This window comes from Watersipora subatra, chromosome 1 (assembly GCF_963576615.1).
Source record: "Watersipora subatra chromosome 1, tzWatSuba1.1, whole genome shotgun sequence".
NCBI classification, from domain to species: domain Eukaryota; kingdom Metazoa; phylum Bryozoa; class Gymnolaemata; order Cheilostomatida; family Watersiporidae; genus Watersipora; species Watersipora subatra.
In genome coordinates this window covers 12,342,800-12,367,558 of record NC_088708.1, presented here as the reverse complement: position 1 = coordinate 12,367,558, position 24,759 = coordinate 12,342,800, and the positions used below count along the sequence as shown (strand labels likewise).

At 36.9% G+C, this 24,759-nt stretch overlaps 3 protein-coding genes across 4 annotated transcripts in view; 2 read left to right on the top strand and 1 right to left on the bottom strand.

Annotated features, from left to right (window-relative positions):
* Positions 1 to 1,589: 1,589 nt before the first annotated feature.
* LOC137406242 (zinc finger protein Aiolos-like) lies at positions 1,590 to 2,834 on the bottom strand. The gene has a single exon (XM_068092780.1). It carries the CDS (start codon positions 2,666 to 2,668, stop codon positions 1,640 to 1,642), a length of 1,029 nt encoding a protein of 342 aa, XP_067948881.1. The 5' UTR covers positions 2,669 to 2,834; the 3' UTR covers positions 1,590 to 1,639.
* A 7,494-nt stretch (positions 2,835 to 10,328) lies between these two features.
* On the top strand, positions 10,329 to 20,603 carry LOC137406073 (uncharacterized). The gene is made up of 11 exons (XM_068092601.1): positions 10,329 to 10,441; positions 10,773 to 11,036; positions 11,145 to 11,246; positions 12,275 to 12,420; positions 12,597 to 12,739; positions 12,826 to 12,997; positions 14,174 to 14,256; positions 16,643 to 16,810; positions 18,317 to 18,411; positions 19,269 to 19,363; positions 20,118 to 20,603. Exons 2-11 carry the CDS (start codon positions 10,874 to 10,876, stop codon positions 20,214 to 20,216), a joined length of 1,266 nt encoding a protein of 421 aa, XP_067948702.1. The 5' UTR covers positions 10,329 to 10,441; positions 10,773 to 10,873; the 3' UTR covers positions 20,217 to 20,603.
* Positions 20,604 to 21,581: 978 nt separating this feature from the next.
* LOC137406998 (homologous recombination OB-fold protein-like) overlaps positions 21,582 to 24,759 on the top strand; it is a 56,362-nt gene continuing 53,184 nt past the window's right edge. The window contains exon 1 of one of the 2 annotated variants that reach the window (XM_068093616.1): positions 21,582 to 21,648. The gene's annotated coding sequence lies outside the window, so the exon portion shown is untranslated. Of the gene's footprint in view, positions 21,649 to 21,970; positions 21,980 to 24,759 lie in introns of those variants that run through there. The other variant, XM_068093610.1, reaches the window with a different exon arrangement.

Here is a 24,759-nt window from a genome sequence, read left to right as displayed (position 1 = left end):
TAGTAGATGTAGTTTCTCTAATTTTGGCACCAGAGATATAGTTTTTGAGTGAATGGCTATCCACCATGCGAAACTCATGTTACAAGCGATCAATTAGAAATGTCTGTTGCATAGTTTATATATTGCATGTATACAATATATAACTTCCCAGTTGTACTGTTTTTAGACATTAACATAGGTGCAAATATTGCTTGTAGGCATGGTTTTATAGAAAACACATTTATTTGACAAGTTTATATTTTTAGTTTACAAATAACTTTAATCTACATTTAGCTTTATGTGAGGAAGCTGTAAAAAGTGGTCTAGTTTTATTGCATTGCTATACTACCAGCATTTTCAAGTACTATGTTTATCTTCCTCTAACGTTAGCATAAGCATAATAAATTATGAGCTATTATTCGCAAGAAGTATCTCTATAGCTAGTATGATTTGATGCGCTACAACCGTACGGTAAATATGTATTTACCAAGGGTTTGCTGCGATCTTGAAGTCTGTTAACTTGCGATGTTATTTACAGTACTAAATTATGCGTCCCTCAAGTTGTGGTATAACATGTTCTGTGTAACAAATGAATCATTTAAGTGGCTGCGCAGTAGAGCTTATCAAAGAACAGCATAGTCACAGAAGTTGGATCTGATTACTAAACAGAAGATCTTCGTGGCAAAACTATTAGGTAAATAGGAAGACTCATTCCTAGTTTGATTACTACCAAGAAGTATTGCTGTTAGCCTCGGCAGTTCATGCAAATAATTTAACCTAAACAGCACCTACCTTTTTAAAAGTAATAGCCAATTACAGTCTTCAAAATATCAAACCTTTGCGGCTTGAAGGTGAAGTATGATTACAATAAAGAAAATTTAAATTAGGTTAATTCAAGCTGTAGTTTCCCAGGGCCTGCACTAATTCGAAGCCACCAGTACAAAGGTTTATGCAGGAAAGATAGCAAAGTCAATAACAACTCAAGAACAATGCGACCAACCACATCTAGGCAATAGTCGGCATCATGATGGGTTCTGAGCTCTCCTATATGTTGTGCTTCTGAACTAACTTTTGCATTAAATTTAGAACTAGCCTTTCGCTCTAAAAATATTAAGGTTAAGCCATCTTAAAAAAACCTGCTACAATCAAACAGCCATAATGGTGTTCCACCCTAGCAGCATTCTTAGAATTCAATTTATTTTATATCTATTCAGTCCACTTGAAAAATGGTCTGAGAACAAGCCATAAATGTTTGATATGGAAATTTTTTCTCAACTTGGAGAAAATTTTATTTTAAGCTTCGGTTTAGCTTCAAAAATTGTGCCTTGGTATGAATGCATTCTCGACACCATGAAAATACTTTGCGAAAAATTTTGACTCGTAGCTGTTACGAGCAAATTTGATTTCTCGACAAAAATGAAACAATGTGCCTATTCCTTGATCATATTAATTAGCGGGCAAACAGTGCATGGCCCAATTTCAATGTTGTAATAGCGACATTTGCATCATAAGGTCAGACACAAGTGCCATCGGCTCAAATGTAAGGTTAGCTCTTGTAGTACAGAGTTAATAGTAAGCATAAATAGTTAATATAAATCAATAGAGCGATATTTACTAACACGTGTGCAGTATATTATATTGTAAAATGAACAGACACGTGTCAATGGTGTATCAAAAACTCTCTCACGTCCCCTGATTTGTGAGAGCAAGCAGTGCATTTCATGGGATCTTGTTTATCATGCAAAGCCATATGAGCTAACTGATGACTTTTTTCTACAAAATAGATTTGACAATATTGGCATGGCCATAACATAGTACTATTTTGTTGGAAACCATCAATGGTAAAGGAGTCCATTCTCAGCATATCAGGTAACATTACAGGAATATCTTGGGTAGAGCTTATTTCTGAAGCATCACTACTACTGTCTTTGCGCATGCTCGAGTATCGCGCCCTGTTTCCCACTTGGTAGTCCATAGCCCCAACTGGCCATTGATTGGATTTGGTCATGTCAATAGGAGATTCTAAATTGTATGCGTCTGAACTCAGTGCGCACAAATTTTTGATAGATTCTTTTTCTAAGCTGTGAATTGTTCTAGCAGTAGAATTTAAAGGATTTTTCGATAGGCGATATGTTGACAAGGAATTAGTGGATCCGGTATTGTAAAAAGATTTAGCAGAGAGATCAAGGGCTTGGTCTGAGCTCTCAAAGTCTTTTTCAGAGCTTTGGCTCAACTGCCTGCCATATCCAAAACAAAGTTCTTGTATACTACCTGGTCTTTGATGAGATGAGATGCCTTGATCAACAATATTTTTACATTTTCGTATATGCATTTGATGACATTTTTTTCTAACAAACGTCTGCTGGCAGTTAGTGCACGTATATGGCTTCTCACCTGTATGAAGTCGCATGTGCTCAATATAACTTGTACGACGAAGAAAGCCGCGGAGACAAAAGTCGCATGTGTACGGCCTATGATTAGAATGTCCTTTCTTGTGTCGATTTAGATTACCGATCATGGTGAATGTAGCATCGCATTCATCGCAATGAAAACGTTTGCCTTCACTATCAGATGCTTTCGCAGTAAAGTCTTGCTGCCGTTGCTGATAATCGTTGACCATCATTTTATCGTTTGCTTGAAATAAGACTTCTATTGGATGTTCTCTGTATTTTACTTCTTCGCGTATCATGCTGACATTCAGATCATCTTCCTTCAGGGTTGGTGAAATCTTGATAGGTTAGTATTCCATGATGAGTTCTTCCATCTATCAGTCAGATGATGCTCTTTACTACTTAAGCAGGCCATCTGGAAGATGCATTACACACGATATGCATTTTCTCTGTCGTACGCATGAATACACCGGGCAATTCTTGGTAAGGCCTATCCATAATCCTTTTATGACAGGTTCCAGTTTTAGGTTTTGCTGTGCAATCGACCAATAAGATGTGAACTTGCTAGGTTGCTACGTCGCGGTGAGCAAATCGTCTTCGCTCATATTTATTCACTCCATCATTTTTTGCGTGCGAACCATAAAAACTATTGTAGCGAATTTGTTGACGTTTATGGTTTAGAAGTTGCGCACATGTGTTGCATTAACACAAACTCTTGAATGTACGCAGCTATGCAGCTATTGCTATGCGGACTTATACATGTGTGCTTGCGCGCAGGTTGGCTAAAGGATGAGTAACTTCATTGATTCCAGTTATGATCACAATCTACAAAGAGAAAATAATTGCCATCAGCGTCATGTTTCATAGTCTCCGACTTCACTGGGTTGTAAAGCTGAAAACAATTTAAAATCAAAAAATTATTAATAGATTTTGATTTTCATTGCAGGCATCAATATAAGACACTAAGAAACACTTTGATTAACAAGACATTTGAAAGTGACTTCATAAAAATTTAAGGTGCAAACAAAATGGTTTTGACAAGTTATGAAGGTTGCTTCCATTGATACTAATTAGGTAAGCATGGAGTAAAGGTTCAACAAACACAACAGGTTGATATAAATCTCACTTTAAAATTGCCTTGCCACATTTGAACAGCAACTATTGTAGATTTGATCTCTATAGTATCCTATTTAAGTAACTGAATGAGTTGTAATTTTCTGGTGTTAATCATACAGCGCATGGAGTAGCATTTAGTATATGTAGTGTGCATTATAGGTTTTATACAAATGAGATATTTTGTACCAAATATGTACATGCATATAAAAATTTTGTTTAAAGAATAATCGACTTTTTAATAAATTCCAAGTGTTGTCAGGTTTTGATCTGGTCAGCTGATTATTTAAGCCGCATCTACTTTTAGTCTCAAAGGATTCTAACCAAATAAATGTGCAGTTAATTATGTAATGCGGTATATATATGGGTAAGATTTTTATGATATAAGGTTCTTGACATTCACAAGCGTGTCATATTCATTTTAGCTGTGTGGAAGAGGATCCAAATTAAATTCCATAACTTTTTATTTCAACCTATACGCTGTCAGAGCTAAACGAGTTAAAATGTTTTATAATTTACATAATTTGAGGTGACTTTAGCTAAGTTAGTTTTGACAGCATGATTGGGTAGCTTGAATTTGTTTTGATTTTTATAATGTCAAGTTTGTAAACCAACGACATACCGGCTATGCCAATCATTTGCTGATAAAAAACGCCGGAGTCACCACTTAGGGATGTACACACTTACGGAGTTGCCTAAACTTGACCAATATAAACCAGCCACTTAAAACGCGCGTAAGATTATCGAATTGAAGATAGTTTTTTTAAAAACTAACCATCGATTAAACACAAAATAGGAATCGCTACATATCTAGTACTAGTAGGTAAAGTTGCAACCGATTTGCCTAATGGTAGTAACTGCGATCTTTAATTGGTTCTTTTTCCTTTGTATTATTGGGTATCTTTTGAATTTTTATATTAGATGATAATTGTTTGATTTATTTGTACGTTATGTAATTAAATTTCGTCTTTGTTTCCAGCTCTTTTAAAAATCTATCTTAGATAGCAGCTGTAATTGATAGTCAACACAGTTGACGCGATGCTAGAATTAATAAAGTTTGTCGATTTTTGAGATACATGTAGTCCGTTGGTTAATGAAGAATGGTAAAATAGTGCGGCTGGAACCTCGGCGGCGAAATTTAGTAGGCCTTATGAGTTGTGACAGGTCTTTCAGTCTAGATACCCTACACACACTCGAGACACTGAAAACCAAAGGTGTCCTTTAGCGGGGATATTGCCGAAGCCGAGACCGGGCCGTAGTCTACACACACCAAAAAACAACAGTTGTTTTTTGGTGTGTGTAGACTACGGCCCGGTCTCGGCTTCGGCAATATCCCCGCTAAAGGACACCTGTGTTGAAAACCATAAACAAAGTACACTATCTGTCAGTATATGAAAAACAGTTGTCAGAAGCAACTCAGCTATATGGTTTGATGTATGAAAAAACTTTGTTAGCAAGCCTTGAAGAAAATGTATTAAGATGCTGCCAACCTAATATGTCAGCAACAAGTGTCTCAACAAAGATCTCATTTCAGTTAGAGACTTTTCAATATACGTACAGAGGAAGTGTTCGTTTGCTCTGAAGATTGAAAAAGCTGAGCTAATTATTGCACATGCTTGTCTGATTCTCTCTGACACTCATAAGCCATTCTGCAAGTGGCTAAGCAGAACTCAGTATTAACACAATGTATCATGAGGTTTCGCCGGTATCTACACTGTAGGGGAGAATGGGGTACATTGGGACAAAAAATGAGTTTTTGCAATTGTTTGCAACATATTGCTCGGAAAAAGTTGAAAGTTGCAGAATATGTAGTCTGACCGTTCGAGTTCACACATCTTTAATGATTACTATGTAACATGATTTTCTTATGTGCTTTTGCCGATTTTATTAAGTCACACTGCTGTCCCAATGTACCCCAGATGTCGGGGTACATTGGGACAGGTCATGGGGTTCATTGGGATGGTAGGATTTAGTTGAAACAACATTTATTTTAACATGAATAACAATCATCTAAATTATGCATATTAATTAATATGAATATTTATGCTATTGCAACTTCATATACACATACATTAGTATGCTTGGCAGGTTTATTACTACTAGCCCAATAATAATGTTAGTTAACATTAGAAACATCAGCTGCAAACTGCAATTTCAGACACACTCGCGCAGTCCCACCCACTGAAGTAGTATTAGGCAAGATCGTTTCTATGCTGTCTTGCAGCAAAACATCCTCATCTTTTTCATCAGGCCAAACAAAAGAATCCCCACACCGCTTTAAAAAGTTGGTTTTAAATGAGTCATCTTCAATATTTTGGATTTGTCCTACATAATATGCTACAGATTTGCTGCTGCTATATTTGACAACAACGAACGATCCTATGCTTATTGTGTTGACATCGCAGTTCTCTTCAGCATAGTCATCACTGTCAGACTCCAGAGCAGTAGCCAGAAGATTTTCAGTTTCTGCCTCATCATCTTCACTGCTTTCCTCAGGTGTAAGCTCTCTTCATTTTTTTTCTCTGCTTGCTCGCATTCCTTGCTAAAATTAACACAATCACATTTAAACTTGGATGAAAGCTAGAGATAAATAATACAACCAAACTGATGTCAGTTCAATTATTTACACTATATATCTATATGCTACTATAACAACGAATTACTTGTTTTTGCGGTTAGTTTGGCTATCAGTTGATCTTTGACTGGAGTGTCTGTTAGCACTATTGACTTGCCTTGTCTACCCACAGCTTTGTTGCCCTTTCTAGGTGGGGCTTTTGGATATGGTCAGACTTCTTCTGGTGTAGGACAATTAGGGTGTGCAACAGTTGCAGCTGGTTGCGTTGGAGTAGCTATAACTTGACTTGATGTACCTTTGTCTGGATCAATATCTAACTGGCCTCTCTGGTTAGGATTGTCCCTGTCAGTAACGTATGATCCCATAAAATCGTCATTTGTAAATATATCAGGATTGAATGGCCATATGCCAGCAACTTTGAAGCCTGATGTTATGTTTTTACATGTGAAAGCTTTAGGGTATGCCTGTCTAACTAGTCCATCGATTTCATGTATGGAAATGGTTCTTTCGGGGTGGTTCACCATCCAGTTGTTGCATGCAGTATTATATTGATGTTTAAGTGGCCTATAGATACTTCTATCTAAGGGTTGCAATTTATGCGAGCAATGGGGAGGGAAGGTAAGCAAAGACATTCCATTTTCTTTCGCAAATATAACACTTTCAACTCTTATGTGGCTTACATGGTTGTCCATCAGGAGTAAAACTGGATTTGCTGGATTACATGAAGTATGCTTCCTGAAATGTTTCAACCAGTCAATAAAAACTTCACCAGGCATCCAGCCAGTAGGTTGCGCAGCTCCAGATGTTCCAGAAGGGGCTCCGTTAATCATAGTCAGCTTAAAGTGTACTCGCGGAAATATCATAAATGGAGGCATGGCATTCCCTAAAGCATTTACACATTCCATAAACGTCACAAGTGTTCCTCTCTCAGCAGAAGTAAGCTGGCCTACTTGTTTAGACTTTTTGTCCGCCAATATTTTGGGTGGTTTGTGTGCCGTTGTTAACCCATTTTCATTAAAATTATATATATGTTGAGCTTCAAACTTGTTATCAACCAGTAGTTGTTCCAGATTTCTGAAAAATTCTTGAACATTGGTTTTATTGAAACTGGTCAGTCTACTAAGACTGGTAGCCTCAGGTTTACGGATGCTGATTTGAGGAAACCTTTTTTTGAAACCATATAACCAGTTTAACCCTGCACACTTAGTATTGCGCCAACTGTGTGGAAAGTCGGCATTAACTTTTTCGGCGGTATTCATATGCATATTTTCTAGCAGCAACAGGAGTTAGGCCATGATGATGCTTGGCAGCTGTGAGAAGGTAATCACAAAACATCTTTTCTTGCTCTTCTGTAAACACCTTGCGATTGCTCAAATTTGGCTGAAAATTGTGAATATTTTCTAACCCCTTCAGTTTAGCATCCTTTACATGCCTGTGCAGGGCTGATTGTGATATGCCGTGTGTGTCAGCAGCTTAGCGAATTGAGTGGCTTTCCTCAAGCACTAGCATTATAGCAGCTTTCATAGTCTCATTAGACGGAGGCGGCGCTCATGGATCTTTTGCTCGCTTGGGTTTTCTAGGCATTTTGAAGCTGTTTTAATCACCTGCAGAAAAACGATAAACCGTCATAACACCATGCAGTGAGAATTTTTGAAAATATTTCAGTATTACAAATACCGGTGTGGTTTGGGGTATAATGGGACAGTGTCTCAGTGTACCTGTCCCATTATACCCCAACCTGCAATATTTAACTTAATTTCAAAAAAATTAGGTAAGTATTAGCTTCATGAAGTAGCCATTTAAACTTGTATAAGACTATATGTACTGTTAAATCATACTACTGTTAAAACTTTTATAAATATATTTATACTTATTATATAACTTTTTATTTTTGTGTATCAATATTTTTACTTTTGGCCACAAAAATATTAATTTACTTACCACTCAGCTGTTAGCGTACCACATGACAAATCCAAAATGGAGTACCTCTTACATCACTTCTTGCTTTATGAAATTTTAAAAACAACCTGATTGGATAATTAGTTTGGTAGCAGTGACTGCGGAGATGAATTAATATTAATCAGTTTTGAGATGGACTAATTAGCATTCACTAGATCAGGTAGACTTAATCTCGGTATATCAGCTCAGCAATTGTTGAAAGAAGGCAGTTTAAGCAAACATCAAGTGAAGTGCTAAACTCTAAAGTCTGCTATTTTTAGTGGCTGGACAGCAAATGCTCAAAACTCAGTTTCGTTTCGCTAAATTGAATTTCGTGCATTTGCCGTGCAATTATCAGACTGGGCTTTAGTACTAAAATAATTGTATTTTTCACTTATGTCATTAATTGCATTATGAAGTAAGTTTGAATGAGCTTCTTTTTGAATTGATGTTCTTGGAGAGGGTTAAGTGGGAGGACCTTGATTGATCCCACTTTTTTCTGTGATGAAAAAGAGGACTGGCAAGTCACCACCAAAGGTTCCTAGTGAAAAGACATCTAATCGGAGGCAGCACTTAGATTAAATAGTAGGAGTAGCGGGAGGTGGGTTGATGATTTGGCAAAGTAGAGTTTGTATGAGGATTTACTAGTAATATTTACTATAGGATCTAGTAAATATTTTGTTTGTCTTTCTTGATTTATTGCTTGGTTTCATGGGACATAGGTAATGTATGTTACCAGATTGTTTTTGGAAATATTATACACTTTCCAGTACTATGCATTGCGTAGTTTTTGAGTATATCTGGGTTTACCAGCCAAATCCTTGAACGAGTCTGTTATAGAACCTTCAATGCAAAAACTACAACCTACATGTATTTATATTAAGGATATATATATATATTATATATATGTTGCAATATAAAGTATTTGTATGATTCCGTCCCATTCTCACCTCTTGCCACGTAATCCTGAATTTAGCAGATATACATCTAAAACCAAGTTTTATCAGATTTTTTAATCTCTCTCTATTGTACACATCTTCCAGTTGTAGGTAACATGCTCACTACTTTTATGATACATTTGTATCATGCATATAGCTATAGCACTTATTTTTATGCGCTTGCATCATAATTTTGGGATACAGTAATCCCTACTTCTTGTGGCAGTTTTTTCCAGTCTCACCTGAAGTGTACACTTCTGTGAAATAATTACTTTTTTTCAAGTATGGGCCTTTAAACTGTTCAAAACTTTCACAATTATTTCCCATGTGAAATAGTATGTGAATATGTGCCTTGTATATGTGCTGTACTTGCATATTACATTGTACATAGAATACCGAAATCCGTAAGAGATCACTGAGGAATGAACAGCGAAGCATGACTTTGGCGAGAATCAAAGAGACAAAGTCAATGCTAAATGTTTTTGAACCAATCAGCATTGGGATAGCAAAATATTAGAAAGCACTGATTGGAAATTTGCTGTAGATGAAGTTGGAGCGATTGTATATTTTTATTAGTTGAAAAGCGGTCTTGAGCTACTATTGGAAGAGATTTTATTTCTATTGCCAATGTCAGCTCATGGCTAGGAAACTGTCATATCAATAGACTGTGCGCTCTACATGCATGCCTCAACAATGAGGCCGACAGCGTTCTATTGCTCGATGTATCCCAATAAAGGCTACTAAAAACCAGCGATACAACAAACGACAATATACAGCAATAGTTGAAATTATGAAGTAGGAAGAATTAATATATATATCATTTAGGTGTACTCACTAACATGGTGTCTATTGCATATTTTTGTATAAACTTGAAGTATATAGCATTCATTTTTGTCTACTGATATAGTTTGTAAAGAGGATGGTTTTGGTTTCCATTAACACTATTTATATACTTGAGCATCCTGTATATAATGTATAATTGTGTGCACAGAAGTACGTAAGCACATTGTTGTTCACACTAGCAGCTCATAGATGGCACCTGACCCTACTGTATCCTCTTACCTGAGAGGTCTGGCATACTCTAGGCTTATAACTAATTACCAAATTCAACTTTCTAATGTGAATGCTTCATTGGAAGAACTAGTAATGATTAGCTAATCAGACTTTTCTAGATCTTAGTGATAGCTTCACAATAGTCGGTCATGTTATGGTTGTTTAATAATCACTGATTGAGAGTTGTCTGTACTCTATTAACTGCCATTCAAATAATAGATTGGCTTGCGTCACTACACAATTTACTGTTAGACAGTTATTGCATTTTAAAAATAACTATTGGAAAAGTCTTCTGTCACAGCATAAGCCGCTATAACTAAAAAGTGAGAGTTATCTGCCCTTGTTGTAGATATGAAAGTTAACTCATCATCTCGACACACATTAGAAGTTTTCTAAAGTTTTCGCATTGCTGTCTGGGAATTTTTCATCAAGGATCTTGTCCCGATCCTATACAGGTAATTCCTTTTTAAAGATCTCTGATCAGGTCAATTTTTACCTCATTCAAATTTCTAATACTAAATAAACAATAAGTTCTGGGTCCTGATTATTCGAATAAAACTAAGAATATTTTCTTGTCAAGCTTTTTTAATATAGTGCGAGTTAAAGCTCTTGTTTGAATAACTCTTGTTCTATATACATAATCAAAACTCACATTGGCCTCACAATCTGCTGCTTTGTCTAAATGTTGGCCCATTCGAAGGCACCAATCAGCTAACTTGAATGAGAAACTTTGCTTGATTTACTGCCATGGTGCGGGTTATCAGCTCAAAAGATTTTGATTTGTAGGTTATGATAAGATGAATGCTAGATTTGCGGAGCCTTTACATGCATCATGCGGTTAGCTGGACTAAGGCTGCTAGCAATAAGCAGGTGTCAGATCATGAATAATGGCCAATGCTGACAGTGATGATTTAAGCTTGTTCGACGCTCTTGTGATATACCACCATTCCGATGCTGACTTAGTCGATACTTTCATAGAGGAATTGAAGCAAAATGTACATATCGATGACCATGAGCTAGTTATATCCTGTCTGTCTGACGCACTTCCTGGTGAGTTAATTCTACTAAGACAGTTCTAGCAATCAACTTGTTTTCATTGACAAGCTGTCTTTACTAACAATTATTTACTAGCAACTCGATGAACAGTATTTATTGTAGCCAATGTATCCAAGTATCAAGCGCTAGACCAAGTTTCAAGGGACACTACCTTCCTCATTGTGTTTGTTTCACAAACCTATACCTCGAACAGTGAAGCCTATGGTATGTTCCTATGAATGTCACATTGCAAGTTTTTCTTTGTCCATTTTATGTGACATAGGCATGATTTTTGAACACTTCAAAATTGAGAAGTCATCGTAGAGCCATGTTTTTTAAAGTTGTTGTTTTTTCAAAATTTAGTCTTTCACGTTATTGGGTGATCTCTTACATTGCTCCTAAACGGTTCTTGTTTGCAATAATGCTAGCAGTTTTTTAAGATTCAATGGTATTCCTGTGACCTAACGATACAGATCCCTGACCAGTTAACTAAAAGCTGAGAATTGATTCTTGGAAAGGTCACCAGTGGTAACAAGAAGGGCATCTCTTTCTTTCTCCATCTTTCTTTCTCCCATCTCTTTACTGCTCTCTTTTTTTCTTTTCTCATTTTTTTCTTCATCATTTTCCTCTCTCTCCTCTCTTTCATTTTTCTCTCTATCTTCTCTTCCATTTTCCTCTCTCTCCTCTCTTCCATTTTCCTCTCTCTTCTCTCTTCCATTTTCCTCTCTCTCCTCTCTTCCATTTTCCTCTCTCTTCTCTCTTCCATTTTCCTCTCTTTTCTCTCTTCCATTTTCCTCTCTCTCCTCTCTTCCATTTTCCTCTCTCTTCTCTCTTCCATTTTCCTCTCTCTCCTCTCTTTCATTTTCCTCTCTCTCCTCTCTTCCATTTTCCTCTCTCTTCTCTCTTCCATTTTCCTCTCTCTCCTCTCTTCCATTTTCCTCTCTCTTCTCTCTTCCATTTTCCTCTCTATCTTCTCTCATTTCTTTCTCCTGTTTTTGCTCTCTTCCCTTTCTCTATCTTTCTTTTTCTCTCCTCTTCCATTTCTCTCATCTGCACCATATTGATAGATCAGTTCGGAAACAAAAAATGAAATGAAAACAAACAAACTCAAAATGAAAAGTCATGTAAATACCCTTCTTATCTTTGTACACAGATGCAATGTTTTTGGCTGCTCTCTCTTGCTACTGATGAACAGGGAAAGATAGATAGTAAAGTGAATATATTGAGGTTAAAGCTTCCATATTTTGATACAGATAAATTCTTACTCGAAACCAGTGTTGACAGCTCTTTGGAAAGAGACGAAGACAGTGTTCTTCCTGTTTGGGTGGATTGGAAAAACGATCGTAAGCCTTTTGTTCTCAAAAGACTTAACGGAGTCAAGTACAGTACAGGAAAAAAGGTTGCTAGTTATTTTTATTTTTAGCAACTTATGAAACTGTTAGACTGCTAATACTTGCTGTTCATCCAGCCACTTAGCTATTGCCATTATAAATATTATAACAAGGCTAACTATCTCCAAACTTCAGTGTTGAGTAGTTATGTTAACTTATCATGATGTTTGCATTGTTATTGAAGGAAAAAAATATGCGAGCTTGGAAAACGATGCAAAAAACCTTTGATGGTAAAACTGATGAAATTCGAGAAAGAAGGTTGAAAAGAAAGAAACTGGAGCATAAAAAGAAGCTAAAAGAGATGACATGGAGCAGTGAGCATTTAAGGTAGAGTAGTCTACATGCAGATTATGTCTGCCATTGTAATTGCTATGTAGTTTGCTTTTAATTAGAAAAAATGATGAATTCTGTAGGCTGAGGGAAGAGCAAGCATCTGAGGTAAAACATTTGCAAAATAAGCCCATTCCTAAGCCTCGCTGTCGAGTGTCTACGAATGGCCTTGAATGCTCCCGCGAACAAGCCTTGCGTCCTGTGGTAGCAACAGATCAGACTGGGATAAATATTACTGTCAATGTAAACATTGGTGTGAGTAGACAATTATTCTATAGATATACATTTAGTAGACACGCTTGTGCACACACACAATTATTTGTACATATATATATATAATCATATATTTATGTATATAATTATATATTGATCTATATATAATTATGTATATATTTATATTATATATAGAAGCTAATTATATATATAATTATATTAATAATTAGTTTTCAAATTTGGGAGCTCTATAGCTATATATAGTTCCCAAACCACCAATTGGATAGGAGTGTTTACGTTGATATTGACTAACTGGTAGGGATGTAGTAAAACTGGTAGAATACCAGCTCCCTGATTTATTTTATAAATTCACATTTTTGACTTTCTAAGGTATTTTTAGTTTGGTATATGAAAACCCTTTTGCATAACTAGTGCAACTATTTTTTGCTATGCCATCGCAATATGATTGTTACTTTAACATTAGTCTTTTTTAAAGTTTTATTTTTTAAACTATATTGGAAGGCACAAAACATTTGATGAGCATACCCATTTTTAGCACCTGGATTTTAGCATGAATTTATGAGGCAAAGGACCATTTAATAATGACAAGTTATTTTCTGTCAGTATCTGTTATCCACACGCAACCAAAGTTAGTCTTTTTTATTTATGGAAAAGTGTAACATATTTAAAAAAAATATAATTTTGCCAAAATGGTTCAACTTTGTACTCATCTGTGTGTCTCTGTAACCATGAGTAAGCTTATCAAGTAGGACTTTGGCTCTGGTCGCCGACCAACTAGGCTATGAAGCAGCTCATAACAGCAATATTGGTATATAGTTTTTTTTATAATGCTGTATTCTGTTCACAATGAAAATAGCATTATAATGGAAATAAGGTCTTGCATACACATTGTTGATTGTCATGACATGGTTTGTCCTTGGGGCAGAACGATGTCCTTGACCTTAGTATATTTCTGTAGCACTGCTACTATCTACAAATTATGGCTCCATACACATGTAGATGTAATCGCTTGCGCAACCAATGGCTATAGATCTATAGATCTATAGCTCACTCCAAATCATAGAAGTTGTTGCAATTGGGAATCTTAAGCAACCATTTCCATAGATGAAATCATTATCATAGATCTCTCTGGTGACCTGGTCACAACCCGTCAGACTTCTACATTTGTGACAAGAAGTTCTGGCATTTTTGCTTTAGCAGGGAGACGAAAGTGTGTTGGTGGGGGCTCATCAGCCTTCTCTCCCAGGAAGCAGTCTGGATACAACGATACATGACGACAGGTTGGGTCTTATATCTTCTATGTTCCATCAAAAAGGTTTCATTTTACTTCTTCTGATAATCTGTGAGGTATTTCATCAAATAGCGTAAAGGAGAACTGTAATAGTTGTAATATGTAGGCGCAGAGCATGGTGTCATGTAGAAAATAGAGAGTGTTCATAGTGCAATAAGTATGATCATGTACTGAACTCTTTTTCAGTAATAACAATATCACACGATTACAGCCCCCTCCCCCCCAGGTGTTGGTCCACCACACCAATCTATCACATTTGTAAATTGTTATATAAGTACTGGTTTAGATGATTATACAGCTGCTGATGTTGCTGTTAAGGGCACCGATTAGGTTCAACAAAAGCGTCAATTCTTTGAGGTTGATAAATTGTCCAAGATAATTTATATGGTTTGTGTGGTTTGTGCGCTGCAAAGAATGCAAGTTTTCAACTCTTGGATTCAATTTTTTACTGAGTATCTTGAACTGCTGTCAACAGCATTGTGACAGCTATGCTTGAGAGGAAGAGTCAACATGTTACAACCCAGTTACAGTCTGAACACAACATTAAAAGGCTATTGAAGCCACTATCTGTTTTTCGAAATGTCTCCAATGTAATAGCACAGACTTCTAACAAGGCTAATCATTAATTATATGTATAATCAGGCTTGGGGCCACTAGTGAGTATTGAGCGCACTGCACTATTTGCTGGCTAGACGACAGTAAGGTGCACTAGGCACTGCATTAGCGCATGACATAGTAATAATATAAAATGCACTAGGCACTGCACTAGCAGAAATTCTTGTGCACTAGGCACTGCACTAGCACTAGTGCATGGCATTGCAATAATATAAAATGCACTAGGCACTGCACTAGCAGAAATTCTTGTGCACTAGGCACTGCACTAGCACTAGTGCATCGAAAAGTGAAGTCAAAAATGCACTAGGCACTGCAATAGCAAAAATTCTTGTGCACTAGACATTGCACTAGCACAGTGCAAAATCATAAATGCACTAGGCACTTCACTATTAAACTTCACTAGGCACTAGACCAATGAGCTTTTTTGCTATAGCAGCTGCAAGAATTGCTTGCTAATCAACAGATATCTACTGCTATCCACTGCAATGGTACAATTATAGCCATGCAAAGGATGTCAGCCATGTATTTGTCAAATAAACTAGCCTCACCTATAATTTCAAACAAACCATAGACCTACAATAATGCTCAATATTAAATTATGCAGATGACAACAGATATCAAATAGTGCAATGTATTACAATTACAATAACTAAATATACTAAGCAAGCATGGAATGGAAGAATTCACTTCTTATTACATAAATGTACTATGTACAACAAGAAAATTTACCCTTGGATAAACCAGTATCATGTAAACAATAAGTCATATTGATGCCAAAATTGATAAGCAATATTGTCCAGAGAAGATGTTTATTAGACCGAAGGAACATTAGTCTTTCAAAGTTGGCGTCAGTCAGTTTAGATCTATCTGCACGGAAGATTCGACCAGCCTGGCTAAACAAACGCTCTACAGGAGCAGATGATGCTAATACAGGCATATGTAGCTCAGCCAAATGTCTCAAATTTGGATAGGCTTGACAATTCTTCCAGTATACATTTGGCAAAGACAACTCTGGCTCAAGATCCTCTGCTAAATACTCCTTTACTTCTCTGTCAATAATAGCTTGGCCCGAAATCTTCTTGGCATTGTACGAATTGTTAGTCAAAATAGTTGAAAACAGACCTTTCGTCTTTTTTGCAGCTGGAGCTTGTGTGGCGTCATTTGACGGACTTGGTAGTGTTACTAGATCTTCTATCTTTGACTTCAATAATGTTTCACTGTATTCACTTTCTGTTTCTAGAAATATTGTAAACACCCAGATGCATAAAACATGTGTGCCCCGAAGACAAATCAACTATTATCAAAGAGGAGTTATTGCCACTTGTTTAAAAATCCCAATATCTATGCTGCATGCAAAAATAGATATACAGCTGTTGCTGTCAAATACTAAATTTGGTTGTGAAAAACAAGCACTCGGGTGCTGGTGTATCATACAGTATGATACACCAGCACCCGAGTGCTTTGAGCTATTGCATAAACATAGAATCTTTGGACACGGAGCTTTTCATACATTACATGTCGACATAATATAGATTATCTATATATATTATATATAATCTATATGTATATATTATATATATTATATATATATATATATTTGTAGACTGATTTCATGAGCTAGTCACGAATTGTAATATATCTAGAAAATACTCTATATTATGTCATCACCACCATATCATTTTTAACGCAACCTAATTTTCCATTTAGTTTGTTTTTCTTATTCTCGTATGAATGCTGTGTACTTTTGCATTCTCTGCTAGCACTGTGGATCTCCGCACTCCGAGTGACACAAAAACTCATGGAACCTCCACCGGTAACCCTGCTAGTCCTCGTGTTTCTTCTGGCAGCGCTGCTGAAACCGTGATGTCCCCTGATGGGAATATGATCCCTCTTGATGAAAAAACAAATTCAGCTGTTATAAATTCAAGGTAAACATATATTACTAAATTCTATAAGCGAGTGAAAAAATCTACTCGGTGATGATTCCAACTGATAAATTGCACCTGTGTAACATAACATTCACTCATGCGTAATATGTAGGGCAAACTTTTGTCAATAAAGTCAATTTTTTTGCACGTTTGGATCACTTTAAAACACAAAAATACCACATATGAGCACCCTAGGTACATTAATAGCCAAGTTATAAGGTCAATAAATTGTCAATTTTGATCTTTTAGGTCAATTTTGATCTTTTAGGTCAATTTTGATCTTTTAGATCAATTTTTATATTTTTGAGTCAATTTTCACTCTTTATGCATACTAGGAATTCAGAATTTTCCCTTACTAAGGTATTTGGGTATTTTCTTTTTTTAATGAAAAGTTGGTGAGTTTTTTCTCTTGCTTTATTCGTTATGTATAGGATGAGTCAGCATGGCGCGATAAAATCTGCTCAAGCCACTGATTTTTATTTATAGCATGCGTTGCCCAATTATATGACTAGCATGCACTCAGTTTTACACTAGCAAAGATTCAAAAACCTAAGCAATCAGCTCATGTGAAGGTTCTTCAGATTATAAGAGAGTTTTTTACCGAGTTCACCAAAACACCAGGCAATGAGCTGTAATGTAAACTTTGCAGTAAGTCAATAAAATCAATTTCCCAAAACAATAAGGTCAATTTTTCTGGTTTTGAGGTCAATAAAAAGTTTGCCCTACTAATATGTTACAAAAACTAACAACTGACAAAAAGTTTTTGTGGTGATCATATGTCTGCACGTCTATGCGCCTTACAGCACCCACTAGGCCTATCCGTATCATATTCATACAGTTTTCATACCAAATTCATAGTTTTCATACCACATTCATACAGTATTCATACCATATTCATACAGTATTCATACCATATTCATGCAGTATTCATATGGAAAGAATCTCCTACAGGTATAACCAAGTAGCCAGGATGCAATGATAAATTTAGCAATGACCGCTCTAGCATCGTGCACTCATTTCTTTTTCAGATATATCACTAGTCTTTACAATCCGGGTGATAAACAATTTATAGTTTTTAAACGTTTGTCAGGTAGCGATTGGTCTTTCATGATCTTGTAGAGTTGCTAGTGGTGGAGCATCTGTACGTTATGATTTCTCACAGAAAAGTTGGTGTGTTTTTAGACATGTTTCATCAAATTAATGGCTTGCAATGGAGCTCCTGGTCTCTCATAGAGGACATGAATGCACCAATGCAGTTTTTCTCTCCGTAGTTCGTTTCACCAGCACCTAAAAGCCTGTGGTGTAATAGTACAGAAAGCTAGTTTGCTAGGTAGCTTGTGCTTTTCACAAATGGTAATGTGGCCTTACCTATTCCATGCTTAACATGATAAACTCAGCTTCATTGAGTATTCTATCCAAACTGAACTTGTAATCTGAACACTCAACATGATGATGCCATTCCTGAGCGCTTGTCAGCTATACTGAATATTCTCTCTACTATTGTAGCCTGAACACCCAACATGATGATGTCATTTCTCATAGCTCATCTAATGTGGCACATGCTGAAGAATACAGCTACACACTGTGTTTTTCTTTGCCAGGTAGATATTTTCTATGGTTCAGGAGATATTTGGAAAAAAGGGATTGAAATTTGCCTTAGCACCTAGCATTATCAGTTTCTATAAGAACTTGTATCAGGCTCTATCGGTGGAGGCTTCACAAATAGGCATTGCTACTCGACGCACTGCTGCTGTGATACGCAACTTCAAGTCTAACATGCTGTTTCTCAAATATTAGTTGAATAGCATTCACAAGATATTTTTGTCTTCTAAATTAATCAGTCTTACGCAATATTCCAATATATATTTTTCAGATATTAAAATGAATGATATTTTTATTTATAAATGAAAAGCTGTGAACAGCCACAATGAATGTAATTTATCAGAAGTAGAACACTGAGTGGAGAGGTACATCAGCAGCATCTTCATTGGCAACCTAGTTAGCTTTTACAGTAGGTGGCTGCCTTATCATTAAGTCTGAGAAAAAAACAGGAAAAACGAAGTATAATGCCATGACCTTCACACGACCTTCACACAAGCATTCTTTACATAGTTATTGTATGTGCTCAAGGCAGACACAAGTCCTTCATGCTAAAAAAAAAAGAAAAACATTCTACTGTTGAAGCAAAACTTGTAAATGTTTATTAATTAAAATCTCTAGTTTTTTTCTTTCAATAATTAATAATTTTTGTTTTGATTAATGCTTCGTGAGCAAAGTTATTAAATGCACAAATGGCCATTGAATTGGTACCCCATACAGTCACTCCATCTGCTCATAAGCTGCAGCATATTTGATCATCTTTTTTCCATTTTGTCGCATATGTTGCTTCATATCACACTTTCTCCAACCATACAATTTCATTGTACAGCCTTTCACTATGCATATACTTTATATTCAGATATGTTGCCAAACATGTTGCCAGAGTGTCTCGATGCCATGCACTCATCTTCCAAAAACAATCAAGACCGCTCACCCACATCTCCTCTCACGCAGGTAACACATGTTTGTTGTGACAGTCGAATGATGTTATAAGCAGACTATTAGAGCATCACCTTTAACAGTTTCAAGCCTAACCTCATACGTGCAAGCAGGCCCCCGATTCTAGACACTATTAACAACTTTCAATCACTTGTGAAAGACCTAAGAATAGCACCATTCCTTTCGAACTATACTTGTAGAACTCGATGGAAAAACAGAAATCAAATAGAGTAAATAGTTTTTCCCCACTCTTTCAAAGAAATGATGCTGTAGAGGTAACTGAAGAAACATAATGGCTGCAGTAAACCGAGTCTGATATAAGTTGTATTATTCGTTATGAATAGCATGTAGCTTGGCACAGCTCAGCCATGAAGCTGTACCAAGCCACAGCTTCATGTCGAGTCTCACTATTTTACTTTACCCCTTTTTTCAACTTTGGGTGACACTTGAAACCTTTCAAACCCTGTGCTCTTTAAAGAAGCTTCGTTTTGGTATCTTATGTGTTTTACTTCTATCTAGTTTTCAGATTTAGATATATATGAAGTTATAATCAGGTACAATCTCCTTTATTCCACTTACTCATCAGTTTAACACAATTTGAATTCCATTGGGGAATGTATTGCTACTTGCACTACAGGCTAAACATATTTTGGTTTTGCAGATGTAAGCATCAAGTTTTTAAAAGCTTATAACAGCTGGTAACATTAAATGTTAGATTTACATGTGCTAGTTTCTTCTCTCGATATTGACTAAGGACTGTGCTGTTTAGTATGCAAGTGAGATGAATTTGCCCAGTACTCCTCCTGATCTCGCGACTGAGTCCACGGATCCTTCTATTCCACTTCCTCTTTCCGCTAACAAGGTTTAGACAAACAATGTAACTTTTAAGGTCTGTGATGTTATATTGTATTTTTAGCAGCAGTCTTTGCTGTGTGCCATGTTCTTACTGCGCATGTTAGTGTACCAGTTGTACTCTTCTTTTCTTTATATATATATGATTTTATTTAATTTTTCATTGTAAGAATGCTTTTTCATAATTTTAGTAGGATAACTATCTATACACACAATGAATGATGTCGGGTATTATCATGGTTAATTTTAGTCCATTAAAATCGCTAGCATTTATTTACATTATGTAGATTTAGGCTACTTGTTTGAACTTCCTGTTTCCTGTGAGGGAATACATGGCTTCAAAGCTTAATTTTTCTATTTTTATTTGTTAAAAAGTTGTAAATTAATAAATTTATTCGATATTAAGCGCAAGTTTATTTTAAAATCTTTAGGTATGAGTCAGCAGAGAATGTATCACCATCTAGATCAGTAGAAAAGTCTTGAGTCTTTGTGATTGGCTTCCGATGAGACAGAACTACTTGCTGCTCTTCTTCTGTCATTTGCTCTATATTCAGTGGCAACTAAAAATTCAAACAACTTTAATAACATTTTTCAATTACTCTTCCAGTTGGCAGCGTCAAAACGCAATTCTCAAGACGCTTCGATGACACTTTAGCATTCTTAATGTTATTAACTACCTCAGTAATTAGTTAGTAAAGTTAGGTACAGTACCTTAATTATTTGTCTAGGCAAATGATATCTCATTGTGTAAGACGAACCATCTGAATTAACCACGATCGTTGGATATCGCCTAGGAAATTTACTGCGTCTTATCCTACATACAGAAGCTGTATTTGAGTTGAACCTGACATATATCAAAGCCTGACTCACAAGCTTTGTCTTGCCAAAAGCGATGTTCATCTAAAAATAAAAAGTAATTGGTAGCAATTGTTTTGATGTTTATAGCAATCTTGCACAGCTCATGTTTACGAATATCGTCAGCCTGCAATGTTGTAGCTTCAGTTCATACATATTAGTTACTTGGTTGATAGAAAGATAATAATTAATCATAAATCCACAAAAATTACAGATAGGCCTGCAACAAATAAAGCCGTTTAGGCTCTAATCGGTATTCGATCTTACAGCCTTCTATGATAGAAACGTATGTACCAGAGCCGAATCGCTTGTGAAGCTATACGGCTCCGGTATGTACTTTATGGCATTAGGCTATCCTTGACCCTTTTAGCCTTGGCATTAGGCATTGTCATTTAAGACCATAGACCTATTAACTATACAGTATAGTTTATGGGTCTATGTTTAAGACGTACGTATCATGTTCTATAAAGATATCACAGGCTATCGCGCAATTTTCGTGTGGAACAGATTTCCAATAAACGCCTTTAACGCGTTGCCACATTTGTTTTACTTACTTTCCAATTGATCCTAAGCGCCAGTTCAAGGCATATAGGGTATATTAACTTGTATCGCCGTGTATTAACTGAGCTCTGAGTAAAGTGAATCAAAGTATAGTTGTTTGCATAAAATGAGGGTAATGAAGTGGTAAAAGCTATATATATATATATATGAGTATTTATGTATTGTTATATCATTGTTAAGATTGATTGAGATTTTGTTTGCATATAAGCAGGTGAACTCTTTGTAGACAACCTGTCTTCATTGTATTAGTCACGGAACTCCCGTTATATTGCGAGACAAACTCTCTTGTGTAAAAACACGTAAAGCATAATATTACAACATCTCCCTTTTCAGGAATAAAACTTTCACCCCTGAACATCCTGGGTTAGCATATACATAAGTAAAATTTCAACAGAATACATACAACCTAACTAAAGAATATTAACCTATTCATAAATAACCGTCCAACACATTATATAAGGCCTAACTAAAATGTGTATAACATAGTATTTACACAACTGGACAGACTTCATGAAACAGGATGCCAAGGCGTTCAAAGATCTAAAACTTGTCGCTGTTTTATGACACGCCCAAAACTGGACTTCTTATGAGTAGAAACAGGTGAACAGTCAGCATTTTGACTGGGACAACCTAGGGCTGTAGTTTGAGAGGAGTCTTTCAGGACAGCTAACTCCTGAGTGCTCATTCTAAGACAGGTACCTCTAGTATCTTAAACTACATACGGACGAGGAGTAGTAGCGTTACTGACCACCTCAGCTTCACGCCGTAAGTCTCTCACAAAAACTCTGTCACCAGGCTGTAAGGGAGGCTTCTCAACTACCTTATGACTTTGATCATAATTTACTTTACATTGGTACCTCGACTGCGCTTCTTTCTTTACCACCCTAGCAATGTCTGGGACCTTAGGACTAAGCACTTTTGGTAGCACTGGAACTGTAGTTCTCAATCTACGTCCCATAAGGAGTTCTGATGGTGACGCGCCGTTCTCTAGTGGATACGTTCGATATGCCAGCATTGCTAGATAAGGGTCTCCAGACATTTTCAACAAGGACTTTACAGTTTGTACAGCCCGCTTTGCTGCACCATTTGACTGAGGGTGCTTAGGAGAGCTGGTAATGTGATGAAACGCATACTGATGAGCTAACTCATTAAACTCTTGTGATGCATATTGCGGACCATTATCGGAGGTTAAGAGCTCTGGGATCCCATGTCTAGCAAAAATGCTCTTCATGTTTTCAACAACCGCTCTGCTTGACAACTCCAAAGACAGCGACTTCAATAAACCTTGAATGATAATCTACTAGCAAGAGGTACCACCTGCCATCATAAAAGAACAAGTCGCTACCTACTCTCTCCCAGGGACGCTCAGGAAATTCTGACCTTACTAAAGGTTCACGAACTACATTGGTGTTCTTTCGACATTCCACACAATTTCTTACCATGTCTGCAATCTGCTGCGACATGCCAGGCCACCAAATGGTTTGTCGAGCTCTCTCCCTACACTTGGTTATCCCCAAGTGACCTTGGTGGACCAACATTAGTGCCTCAAACCTCTCTACTGCTGTGATAATAATCCTGTTTTCAAACACCAGAATCCCATCAACGACTGAAATCTTATTTCTATTCTCAAAATATGGACGTAAAAGCACCTCATCAGCTGGTAAATAAGCTAGCCAAACTGCTCTCACATATGGAAACAACTGAGACAGGACAGCATCTTCCTCCTGCAACTTATCCTACTCAACCTAGCGCCTGAAGCACATCGACCCAACGCCAGCATAGCAAACTCTTCAGCATCTTCAACCATGTCTACGTCAACCTTTGAAGGGATCTCATCAGGCGATCTTGACAAAGTATCAGCTAATAAGTTTTTAATACCAGCAATATGTTCCATGCTGTAAGAGAAGCGCATCAGGCGCATTTTGAAGCGCTGTATCCTAACAGGCAGCTTGACCAGCTCAATGGTACTTAGTAGTGGAACCAAAGGCTTGTGATCTGTTTGGATTTTCACAGTCAACTCTATGATGTAGTTTCTAAACTTCTCACAGCCCCACACGATACCCAGAGCCTCCTGCTCTATAGTAGCATAGCGTTTTTCTGTGTCACTAAGAGTCCTTGAGGCTGCTGCGACCATTCTCAATTGACCATCGGGCTGCCCCTAAACCACTACGACATGCATCAGTCTGGAGTGCAGTGGGATACTGGGGGTTGTATGCAGTGATCCAAACAACTCTTGAAAGCTCTTGTTTTACCTCTTTAAATGCCTTGTCCTGCGCATCACCCCAGTACCAGTGTACATCTCCACGCAGCAGCTCTCTCAGTGGAGAGCAGAGATCTCCAAGACGAACTGAAAACTTACTCATTTGATTCACCATGCCGAGGAAACTACGAACTTCACTTACATTTTTAGGCTTCACAAAACTTACAATTCCTTGGAAAGTTTCTGGACAAGCACGGATGCTTTCTGCAGAAATAAGCTGACCTAAAAACTTGATAGAACTGCGTGAAAACTCACATTTCGAAGGATTAAGTGTCATGCCTGCTTTTAGCATTCGCTCAAGAACTGCTCTGACTCGACTATCATGTTCTTCAGCATTTGCTCCAAAGACACACACATCATTCATGTGTATAACTACCCCTTCTAGTCCACACAAAACCTCAGAGATAATCTTTGAAAATATTTCTGGGCTAGACGACAGGCCAAAAGGCAAACGGTTATATGCAAACCTGTCGAATGGTGTCAAGAAAGTAGTTAGCAAACGAGCTTCATTTGTCAAAGGAATCTGGTAAAACCCTGAATTAGCATCCAATTTGGTAAAGACTGTTCCCCTACTCAATTGAGCTAAACTGGACTCAACGTGAGCCATAGGATTTCCCGTTTGACCCACTTATTCAATTCGGTGTAATCAACACAAATACGGACCTTGTCATTTATTTTAGGAACCACAACCATAGGAGCACATCAGTTGGTAGGTTCGCTAATGAGGAAAATAACTCCACTGTTTACCATGCCATTTAGTTCATTTTTGACGCGGTCTAGCAAAGAGTAAGGCACAGAGCGCGGGGTACATTTAGCGAATGGTTTACTGTCTGGTTTCAGAACCACCTTAGCTTCCTGTTCCATTTTTCCAAGCCCGCTAAAA